Source organism: Crotalus tigris, unplaced genomic scaffold, assembly GCF_016545835.1.
Source record: "Crotalus tigris isolate CLP2741 ecotype Arizona unplaced genomic scaffold, ASM1654583v1 scf7180000017666.379230911805:20528666, whole genome shotgun sequence".
Lineage (NCBI taxonomy): Eukaryota > Metazoa > Chordata > Lepidosauria > Squamata > Viperidae > Crotalus > Crotalus tigris.
This window is the reverse complement of record NW_024096552.1, coordinates 2202640-2214261: the sequence shown is the minus strand read 5'-3', so window position 1 is coordinate 2214261 and position 11622 is coordinate 2202640. Positions and strand designations below refer to the sequence as shown.

Here is an 11622-nt window from a genome sequence, read left to right as displayed (position 1 = left end):
AATATTTCTTTCTCTGAATTCTTGCCACAGAGGAGTATTAAGTACACTCATTGCCTTGAATTATATCTAAAAAGGTGGAATGAACATCTAATAAAAGAACATTATGTTAGCTAATGTATTAGTAATCTCATTTATAAGGAACTCAAGTGTGTGTTCAAATCCTAGGTCCCAATCATGACACAGGTAAAATTTATTATTCTGTCAATGTAGTTGTTGACTTTTAACATTTTAAATTTTTCCAGAATTAACCATTGTGTAGAGTCTGGGCTGTTGCTTCCTGATATATTTGATAAGAGAATCCTTGTAAATTGGGGTTCAAAAGTATAGAAGCATCACCGTCTGAGGGCTGGCTGCTTAATTTAATTAAATTAAGCCAGATTTGGGGTTTTCTGCTGCTTTTGCAATATTTCTTCATTTATTTCATGCCTTCTCCACCCTGAACCCACTACTCTTGACCCAGAATATTCATATTACAGCTCCCACCCCAAACATTTAAATAAAGAATGCAAATGAATGAATTTTTGATAATGTATTTTAATTGAGGATTTTGCATTGAGCCATTGAGTCATTGCTAATGTGAAAGTTTGCCCCCTACTGTCTGAGAAGGGTACTGAGATAAAGGTTTCTTTAGTTCTAGGCTGCATATTAGATACAAAGCTTATTGCCATACTTGTCTATAACGCATCTTGTTTTGAAACCTTTCCATGTTTCTATCTCCTGGAAAAGTCTGTCTCCTGGGCATAAGGTGGGCACCATCTGTCGGTGTCCATGGATAGTGTAGTTGGCCTGCAACCTGGCACCCTTCACTGAGCATTGAATGAAGTTGTTCTTCATCAGCTCCAGCTCATAGGAGTCTGGGAGGACCTTCATGTAGTCTCCAATGAAACTGATGCCATACCCTTTGCTGTTGTAGCCCCGGGTGTGAGCTCCTACCCAGTGCCAGCCCCGGCCTTGGTAGAGGTAGCCATCACTGCCAAAAACAAAGCTGTGCAGGAACAAAATAAAAGTATCACAAAAAGCAATGGAAACAGCTTGTGGAATTTTTCCTATTTCATACATAAAGAAAAATGCACTTTAAAAACACTTCTAGGAAAAATAAAAATCATGTAAGGATGTATAGCTTTACTGAATGAGTAGAAAGATACTTTCAAAACCAAAAGTATGTGGAAGTGAATACTATTTAAATAAGCCTGCCTAGAAATAAAAAGTAATCAATATGATTTATATTCCAGTGCAGCTAAAATGGGAACATATGAAATGAATATATAGGATTTCTGCTTCAAACCAAACATTGATAGAGGAATGCAGACAACATGCAGATGGCTGATCTATGCTCATGTTTGATCTAATAAAATATAGAGCTCTCCAATATAATTTGAACAGGGAAGATTTTTTTTCCATGGGTTAATTGGAATTTTGCTCTTCACCACATTTTGCCTTACTGTAAATGCAGTAAATAACTTTTAATAGTCAAAATATAAAATACATTCTATAATATGATTTGATAAAAATGCTATTAAAATGTCCAGCTAATTTGTTAATTGGAAATATATATTGCATAAAGACACTCATACCTGTAGCCAATGTCATCCCAACCACGGTCATCTTGGTGGAATCGCTGCATGTTTCGCATGTCAGCTGCACAAGAGGAGAAGGTTTGGCATGGCTTAGAAGGGGTACTGGTGTGATGGATGTAGACAAATCCTAAGGGCAGCTTAAGTTGAGTGGGTGTTCCTTTATAAGGACGGGCCCCCCATATGCATCGTGGAATTATGGCAGGACATTCTGTAGGGGAGTGGGGAGAAAAACATCAGATCTGAAGGACAAAAGGCCCAGCACATAGTCAAACTATGGATATCATTATCCCAACATCTGGCTTCTAAACCTGACAGCTTAAAGTGAAACCTGACAAATCCAGGGAAGTGAAGGTGTCAGTGGCACCTGTTCCTTATAGCTAAGCAGTATATACAGTATCAGGAGCAATGTATCTCTCAATGCCATAAGTGTGCATAGGAAGAGACATGCTTGCTCTCATGTTCTGTTTGAGAGTTCCCATTGGGATTCCACCTGCAACAGGATGAAGACATTCTTGAGCATCTTCTGTAAATTAGCCAACCTCAAATCCCCAAGTGATTGTTTATATAGCCCTCAGTGAGACACAATATGCTAGACCAGCGGTTCTCAACCTGTGGGTCACGACCCCATTTGGGGTCAAATGACCATTTCATGAGGGTCACCAAACAACGCAGTCCACCATTTTTCCCCCTTTTCCTTAGCCGTGCTACTCCCTTTTATTCTATTGGCTGTTGAAAGCCAATAGAATAGACTCTCTTGAATAGAGTCTAATTCTATTGGCTTTCAAAAGCCAGTAGGAATTGTCCAGGCTGTCTCTGCCCTGCTGAGCCCGCCAAAAGTCCCATTCTGCAAACGGTGCTGCAAGTTGTCTGCAGCGAAGGCGAGCTGTCTGGAAGTTTCCACCCCTCCCTGCTGAGCAACTACTAAAAATGTAAGTAAAAGAGGGCCAGGGGTGGGAGGTGGGAGGCCGACAGGCACAGGGAGGGTTGCTGGCGTGTGTGGGGCCCGGCAGGTGCCTTACCTCCCTTGGGCTGGGCCAGCTGGTGGCCCAGCCGGTGGTCGGCCTGTTCCGTCTCTGCTGCTTGCCAGCTATGCCTCGGCCGGCACAGGGGGCAGCACCATGCATGCGTGGCACTTCCGGGCAGGGAAAGTCCTTGACTTATGACAGGTTGGGTAGTCCTCAATTTATGACTGGTTGGGTAGTCCTCGACTTATGACCGGCTGAGTGTCATGGCATTAAAAAGGTTGAGAACCACTGTGCTAGACTGAGTTACTGTGCCACGAAATAATGGTAGGATAGCAAAATATTGTGATTGGCCTAAAAAGCATATTGCAGCAGGTGGTGGGCTGAAGCCAAGATCTTTTAATTAATTCCACAATGTCTACACAGATGGTTCATGAGCCTGAGAAGAGGTTTCATTTAACTAGTGTCTGTTAATACTGCAGGTACTGTACTTCACATGTCATGAGATGTTTGCTTAGAATAGACTGTAAGAAGAGAGGAGTATGTAAGTATTGCAAATAAATGACCTCATTTGAACTAATTACCAGCAATGCAATATCTCAGCAACTTAGAGGATTAAACATCAGCAGTAAGTGAAATGATCCTATCAGGGTGTCTATTTTTCAAACAAATAACATACCTACATACATCGTCATGAATTCATCAACAGCTTGTTTTGCCAGAAATGTCAATTCTTTGTCTGTGATTCCTTCAAAGAGGGAGCTGGTTTCATTCATCTTCCAGAGAAAGCGCAGAGCATTTTCTACCTGCTCCTGTAGCTTTTCTTTACTCAGCAGTGCTGCAAAAATTTTTCTGCGGAAGTTGCTCCGCATTTTTTCTTCCCCATCCAGGCCCTTAAAGCCATAATAGTCATTAAGCAGAACACTGATATTGGATGGTAGATCAATCTTCTTTACCAAGTAAGTGCCCAAAATAAAACCATCCATTGCACCATTGATAACAGCATCAGGCATATATGAGGGAGGACCCATTAAGGTAAAAGTACAGGGTTCAGAGATACTATCCCAACAGCCATTTGGTCCCAGGGCTACCTGGCTCTGCTTAGAGTAAAAGAAGAGAAAAGTCATTCCAAGGTCCATTGAAATAGTGGAAATAAGAAGATCCAAAGAAAGCTGTGATTCTTCTGCAGAACTAATTTGAGGACCAGTGGTCAAAGGTTTCTCGTACAGAAACAACTCATTTTTCATTCTGAATCCAGCTGTGATTCCAGCAAGTAAAGGACTAATTGAAACTGTGGTTCCATCAGGAGTTAAGACTACCCCATGTTCCACTTGGGAGCCATCAAATGTATGATTCACTAGATTTTTTAAAAATGTTCTCTTTGCCTTACTCAGGTAAGGCAAGTCAAAGGTCCTGGAAGTCACTGGACCAAGAAGGAACTGGCAAATTTTACTATTACACAACTCCAATTCCTGGTACAGCTCCGCTATAGTTAGGTCTGGGGTCCTGTTCAGGTGGAATTCCACATCGTTCAGAATTTCAATCACAGTGTCCATATGGAGTATCAAGTTGCCTGAAAACAGTAGGATTGAGATATCATAATTAGAGTAGCAAGCAGTGAGTGAGAAGGGGCAAGCAAAGCACATGGATTATGCACTCTTGGATCGAACATTCTGAATGAAATTGTACTTGCACAAACAGATGGAATATCTGGCCAATAACACAGAGGGAAGCATTATCTGAAATGGATCCAGGTGTTTTGTTATGACAAAATGAAGCTAAGGCTGATTATATGGTGAACTGTGGAATAGAAACAAGTGCATTATTCTTTTGGGAAATAGCCATTTGTGTCTGCATGTGGATTAAATTACTGAAAATTACTTCTCTGAAAGACAAAAATTAATGCCCAGGCATCAACCAACTTTAATTTCCATTCCACCATACACTTTCATAAAATAAGAAAACATGTTCTTGGTAATGAACATTTCTGCCATTAACATTTCTCCACCCAAACTGGACTTTCTTTGTTGTACATTTCTTTGGTTAAATTAACCAATAAATTGAACTTCACCTGCTAAAACCGAAACATGTTCAGTACACGAGGGACCATAAGTAAGGGGTTTTTTTGTGAAAGAAAATGTTTTTTTTAAAAAAAGGAGTCATGCATATTCTCAAATGACAATATGATATTTAACCCTAAACCTGTTTACATATTGGATGACTATTGCCAAATTATGCCACATTACTTTGCTCAAAACCTCTGTAGTTCAATTGGTATTATTAAATGGAGGAGAAAAAATCTCATTGAACTGAGTAGAATTTACTCCATATGCCTAATTATATCAGACTATGAATTATTTTTTTTGGGGGGGGGGGTCCAATTATGGATAGGACCTATCTGAACCATCAAATACTCCAGTCATAGGAGATACATCTTTTTTTTTAAGCAATGTGTTTCTGGATACTGAGTGTGCTCCCAAAATGTGCTTTAACCACTTCATGGTTATGGAAGGTAATATTGCAGCCAATTTTGGTCACCATATCACAAAATAAAGGTTGAGAGTTTGGAAAAAATTCAGAGAAGAGCAACTAAGATGATCAAAGACCCGGAACCTAAAACATACGGTTGCAGGACTTAGGTTTGGCTAATCTAAAGAAAAGAAGAAATAGGGGAGACATGATAGCAGTATTTGGGCTGCCACAAAGAAGAGGGGATTACATTATTCACCAAAGCACCAGAGGACAGGACAAGAAATAATGGTTGGAAACTGATCAAAAAGAGAAGCAACCTGGAATTCTGACAATGAGGACAATTAACCAGTGGAATAGCTTGCCCCCAGAAATCATGGGCACTCCATCATTGGAGGTTTTTAAGAAGAGGCTAGACAGTCACTTGTCTGAGATGGTATAAGTTCTCCTGCTTGAACAGGGGACTGGACTAGAAGACCTCCAAGGTCCCTTCCAGCTCTATTCTATTCTAAGTTATTATTAAATATAGTGTAGGAGTTAAGAAGTACAAATCTAACATCCAAGGTTTATCAGCCTTACTGATGAAAACTTACTGGGGGACTTTGGGCCAGTCATATCCAACCTACCTCACAGGATTGTTGATATGAGCAATAAAATGAAAGGAGATACCCCCTCCCTCCATATAAGACCTGCTTTGAGCTCCTAGACAAAAGGTATTGTTGGAATATTCATGAGCAGGAAAACTCATGTGGTAACTCAGTCAGCCAATGTGAATAAAGTGCTACTGAGTCTGTGCAAAAGGGTATTGAGTTAGAAGCTAAATTTTCAGTCTCAGGCTTGTTTCTGTATCTCTCTGTAAGAAGTCTTCAATTGAACTATGTTGCTGTAAAGAAGAATGTATGGTATTGTAAATATTTTGATATGAATTTAAAGAAGTTATTTTGAATCAGCTAAATGCAGTCAACTGTGAGAGCTTCTGATTTATTTTTTCACCAATAGAGAAATTAAAATTCTCTAACAGGTTATGGGCCCAGAGCTTACTAAGGACTGCATTGTAATTTAAAGCTGGAAGAAATTGCCTGTGTTTAGAAAGTATAAGAACAAGGCAGAATAAGCAGAATGGCTGCAATGGAATTTAAGGAAAGCTCTGTGCCTCGTTTAGGCCAGAAGGTTTACATTATATGGGCTGCTAAAATGGAATGTTTGCTCAAAGCAAAAGAGCTGTGGTATATTGTAGAAAATCCACCACAAATGTTTGCAGCTGCCGATCAGAAAAGTCATGATCAAGCAATGACTTATCTCATCTTGAATTTAGATGATGAACAATTTCTAAATGTTGCAAATTTAAAGACTGCAAAGGAGATTTGGTTGAAGTTGAGAGCTGTGCACGTGAATGCTTCTGCATGCAGTATAGTGCAATTGTCAAGAAAACTTTAAAGGGCCTGTTTGCAAACAGGTGAATCTGTGGAACAGCATTTAAATAAAATGCAAAATTTATTTTTGGACTTAGAACAATGTGGGATTAAATTCCCTGAGTCCCATAAGGTTTTATTGGTGTTGAACAGTTTAGATAAAACCTGGGACACAGATTCTGCCATATTTGAGTGTAAAGAAGAGCAAGAATTAAATTTTGAGGCTTTAAAGGCATGTTTGCTTAATGAAGAGGAAAAGCGCCATTTTAGAAGCAGCCACGAGGAGGTGAAATTCCTAAGGAGGGGGTCCAGACTGCTTAGTCTCCAGAGAATAAAGATTTTGCAAGCAGAGGGCTCAACAAGAAAAGAATTGCTACATTTGTAGAGCAAAGACACATCTGAAAAGGAACTGTTTGCAGAGGAACAATTCGCAGCAAAAACATTTGTGCAAGCAAAAAAGACTGATTTGCAAAAGGAACATTTTGGTGTTGCAAAGGTTTGCTATAGCAACAACAGAGACAAGTGGCTAATAGATAGTGGGGCAAGTCAAACAATTGTTAATGACTCTGAATTATTTTGCAGGTTTGTTCCAGTAGCACAAGAAGCTGTGGCTTTGGCAAATGGCCAGAAAGCAAAAGTCATTGGAAGAGGTGATGTAAAAATTCCATATTTGGAATCAAAGTTTACAAATGTGCTTTGTGTACCTGAGATGGAACATAATTTGTTAAGTGTGTCTAATTTAGACAAACAAGGTTTTGAGGTCATTTTTGTAAATGGGAAATGTCTCATCAAAAGGAATGGGAATATTTGTGTAGAAGGCATAATGGAAAGTAATCTCTATGTACTGCAGGGACAAAAGGTTCAATGTTCCCATATATTTAAGAATGTTGCAGAGAATGATTCGTGTGTTCACCTTCTACATAGAAGACTTGGCCATGCAAGCTTTACAGTTTTGCAGCAAATGCAAGAATTTGCAGAAGGGCTAAATTTGAAGGGATGCAAAACATATTTGGACTGTGCAATATGCAAAGCATTGAAGTCAAAGGCATTCCCAGCTAGTAAATATAGCACAAGATAAACAAAAAGAGCTCTAGAGCTGGTCAATGCAGATCTGGTGGGAGCTATGCAAGCCAGTTTGGGAGGAGCAAAATATGCACTGGTAATTGTTGATGATTATAGCAGGTATAGTTTTTGTTACTTGCTTAGAGCAAAGACAGAGGTGCTACAACAATTCAAACAGTGGGTAAGTTTTGTAGAGAGAAGGTACAGACAACAAGTGTGTCAGTTGCAAACTGACAGAGGTACTGAAATTATGTCAACTAAATTTCAACAATGGTTGGGGCAGTTGGGGATAAGACACAGACGTACAAATCCTTACACAGCAGCAGAGAATGGTGTAGCTGAAAGAAGGAATGGTGTTTTGCAAACAATGAAAGATTCATTATTAGAGGATACTGGTATGAGCAGGTCATATTGGGAAGAAGCCATATTGACTGCCAATTACATAGTTAACAGGCTGTGGAATTCCTCCATTAATAATACCCCATATGCCATTCTATATGGGAGAAAGCCATCACTGGCACATTTGAGAATTTTTGGAAATATTGCATGGGTACATATTCCGAAAGCAATCAGAAGAAAGGGACAGCAAAAGACAAGAAAGCTCAGGTTTGTGGGCTATGAGCAGGGTCAAAAGGATATCGTTTTAGTGATGGAAGTAAAAGCATTGTAATTTCAAGGTCTGCTAATTTTGCAGAACAAAATTGGGACAGAATTAATGCAAATTCTGGGTATGTCTCACTTAATGACAGTGATCTATTTAATGACAATAACTCATCTAATGATGGAAAAATGAGTATTGAAGATGTCAATGTTCAGGGAGGAGAGGCTGAACAAGATATGAAACCAGAAAAACTTGAGACACAGGAGCAGCTAATACCACATAGGTCAGAGCGATGTAACAAGGAATTCCGCCTGACAGGTATTCTGCCAGCAAAGTAAAGGTTTGCAATGTGTGGTATGAGCCAAGAAGTTATGAAGAAGTGTTGGCATTACCAAAAGCTGAACAAGAAAGATGGAAGGAGGCCATGGATAAAGAGATGAAATCCATGGTAGACCATGAAATATTTAAATCAGTGACTTTGCCACAGGGAACCAAAACTCTGGGTTATAAGTGGGTATATAAGAAAAGGGTATTGCCAAATAATGATGTACAGTATAAGGCCAGGTTAGTGGCACAAAGTTTTTCACAATTAAAGAATGTACACTACAATGAAGTATTTGTGCCAACTGTGAAAAGTTAGAGTATAAGATTAGCACTGGCGTTGGCAGCGGCATATAAGCATAAAATCTGGCACTTTGATATTACAACTGCATTCCTCAATGCTGAGTTAGAGGAAGAAATTTATATGATCCAAGCACCAGGATATGAAATTGCAAAACCTAACATGGTGTATGTTAGGCTATTTATGGGCTGAAGCAGTCAGCCAGAAACTGGAATATCTGTTTAGATACTGCTTTAAAGGATCTTGGATTTAAGAGTTGCAAAGCTGATAATTGTATATATACTGGACAGTTACAAGGAAGGAATTGTCTATTGTTATCATTTGTGGATGATCTTTGCTTCATCGCAAAGGATGCATCACAAGTCAAGGAATTTGCTGATAAATTAGGAAAGAAATTCGAATTAAAGAATTTGGAAGAAATAAAAAATTATCTCGCTGTAGAGATACAGAAAAATGAAAAAGGTGGTTATATTCTCATTCAAAGGAGAAAAATTGAGCAGTTATTGGAAAAATATAATATGAAAGATTGCAATACTGCTCCCACACCCATGAGTACGGATTTTTATAATAGTTTAAGTGCGGACAAAGGTGAAACCTGTGATCAAGAGATATATCACTCAGCAATAGGGTGTTTGTTATATCTATCACAGTGGTCCAGACCAGACATAGCTTGCGCAGTAAACATTTTGAGTCGTTTTACTGCTGCACAAACAGAGTTACATTGGATGGGTGTAAAAAGGGTTTTCAGATATTTAAAGGGAACTATAAATTTGGATCTTCAAATACAGATTACTGAGGAATTGAAATTAAAGTGTTATGTCGATAGTGACTATGCAAATGATATAAACACAAGGAAATCAAATTCTGGGATTATAATTGTTAAGTCCTTGAAGCGAAGGTGAAGGAAGAGGACACATTGTTGTATAACAACTCTTTATTGTGCATTCAGTCAAAACTCCAAAAATGAACAAAGGCACGCAGCCCTCCTTTTATATATGCCCAGATCCCCGGACATAATGGCAACATCATCAGGCCCTTTTCGCGCTTTGCGCATGCACGCAAGGCCGGCGTCACTCAGTCTGGTCCCAGGCAGCTTCTGCAAGCCCGGGACCATTGCACGTCCCCAGCCTGCATTTGCAGGCTCAGGACACAACACCCCTCCCCCCTAGCTTGAAACAATCCTGACAGTCAAGCATGGAAGGGAGTGCCTGAGATTGCCACCACCCACAATTCTTATCCTTGTTATGTCAACTAAGACACTTAAAATCATAAGTAAAACAAAATACAATAGTAACCAATAATCTTAAGGTTAATACCCTTGGTAGCTGGTCAGCAACTTCACAAAGTCTGAAAGATATTTGGGAGGGTACTTGGCCCTTTTCGACCTCATTGGACTGGGATAGTTTGCTGGTTCCTTCCCTTTGCTCCCTAGGCTAGGTGAGCCAGGACATTGCTGCCTGGTTGCCTCAGGAGACCCAGGTATTGTTGCCTGACCTACCTGCTCGCCTGCCAAGCTCAGTAGGTCAGGGCTTTGCTGCCCAAGTACCTGGTTGATCTGCCCATCTGCTAGTTGGCTGTGCCCTCTCCACTCAGCTCAACATCCCTTGGAGGGGTGGTAGTCCCCAGATATACAATGGACCCTTCTTGGGAGCACTGTCCCTCGAACCCAAGGTCAGCAGATGGATAGTCAGGGGTGGCTACAGGGCCCCAGTATCCAGTGGACTCCAAGGTCAGGCCTGAGGTGCCAGAATCAGGAGTAGCCTCACCGTTTGCCCCCCTTACAGAGGACTTTCTTCTGGGAGCAACTGCAGAATTTGGCCTGCTCCCGTGCTGTGTTGCCAGTTCTCTTGAAGAATGTGAGTTATTTGGATACCCCCAGTCAGTCTCCCTGTCTGGAGTATTGCTAGCTATGGGTGAATAATGTGGATGCCCCCCGGTGTGACTCCCTGGCTGGAGTATGTATGGGTGTATGGGGTGGTCCCCTGCCCCATGACTTCCTGTTCGGAGCACTTGCGGAACCCCTAGATGGGGGATCAATGACCTTCTCAGTGGCCAGTAATGGCTGCTGACATTGACCCACAGAATGCATTCTATAGCCTTCCTCCCCCCCCCCCCAGTTCAGAGCCAGGAGCAGAAGATTGTAGATCCAGCCTTGCACGCAGCTGATCTATGTGCTGCCGAATGACGTGGCCGTCAGCCAAGGACACGTCATAGGACAAAGGTCCCGAGACCTTGCAGACCACAGCTGGTACCCATAGATGACCAGGCCCGTAGTTCCGAGTCCAGACCAGATCACCAACATGAAGGCACCTTGATGCTCGTGGATGTGGCACCTGAGACATCACCCGGTCAGGATGCAGTCTGTCCAGTTTAGTAATGAGCCGGCGACTCCAGCGGAGTTCAGCAGGACTCTTCCCAATGGATGTGTAAGGTGTGGTGCGATGTGCAAGAAGAAAGTCTGCTAACCTGTGATGCCAGTCACCGTAAGTCAGTCTCTTGAGGGCATCCTTGGTGGTGTGCACCATACGCTCAGCCATCCCATTGGTGGATAGGTGGAAGGGAGCCGAAGTTGCATGGTGGATCAGGTTGGCTTGAAGAAAAGCCTGAAACTCAGAAGAAGTGAATTGAGGACTGTTATCTGAAACCAGAACATCTGGAAGGCCATGAGCTGCAAAAATACCTCTTAGCATCTGGATAGTCTTGGCAGTAGTAGTGGAGGTCACAGGAACAACTTCTAGCCACTTGGAATGGCTATCAACAACAACTAGGAAAAATTGCCCCTGAAAGGGCCCAGTGTAATCAATATGTACCCTAGACCATGGTGTTAAGGTTTCCTCCCACCTATGAACTGAGACTGAGGCATTTCAGGCCGGGACTGTTGGCACACATGGCACCCATGTACCTGGGCCTCAATGGC

General features: G+C 41.2%; 1 protein-coding gene across 5 annotated transcripts in view; it reads right to left on the bottom strand.

Moving 5' to 3' along the window:
- Positions 1-516: 516 nt before the first annotated feature.
- Positions 517-11622, bottom strand: part of PGLYRP2 (peptidoglycan recognition protein 2) — a 43009-nt gene continuing 31903 nt past the window's right edge. For all 5 annotated transcript variants that reach the window (XM_039336441.1, XM_039336438.1, XM_039336437.1 and 2 more), the window contains 3 exons: positions 3219-4112; positions 1575-1785; positions 517-985 (listed from right to left, as the gene is read on the bottom strand). In XM_039336441.1, the coding sequence (XP_039192375.1) occupies positions 646-985; positions 1575-1785; positions 3219-4112 (1445 nt within the window). In that variant the 3' untranslated portion in view covers positions 517-645. The remainder of the gene's footprint in view (positions 986-1574; positions 1786-3218; positions 4113-11622) is intronic.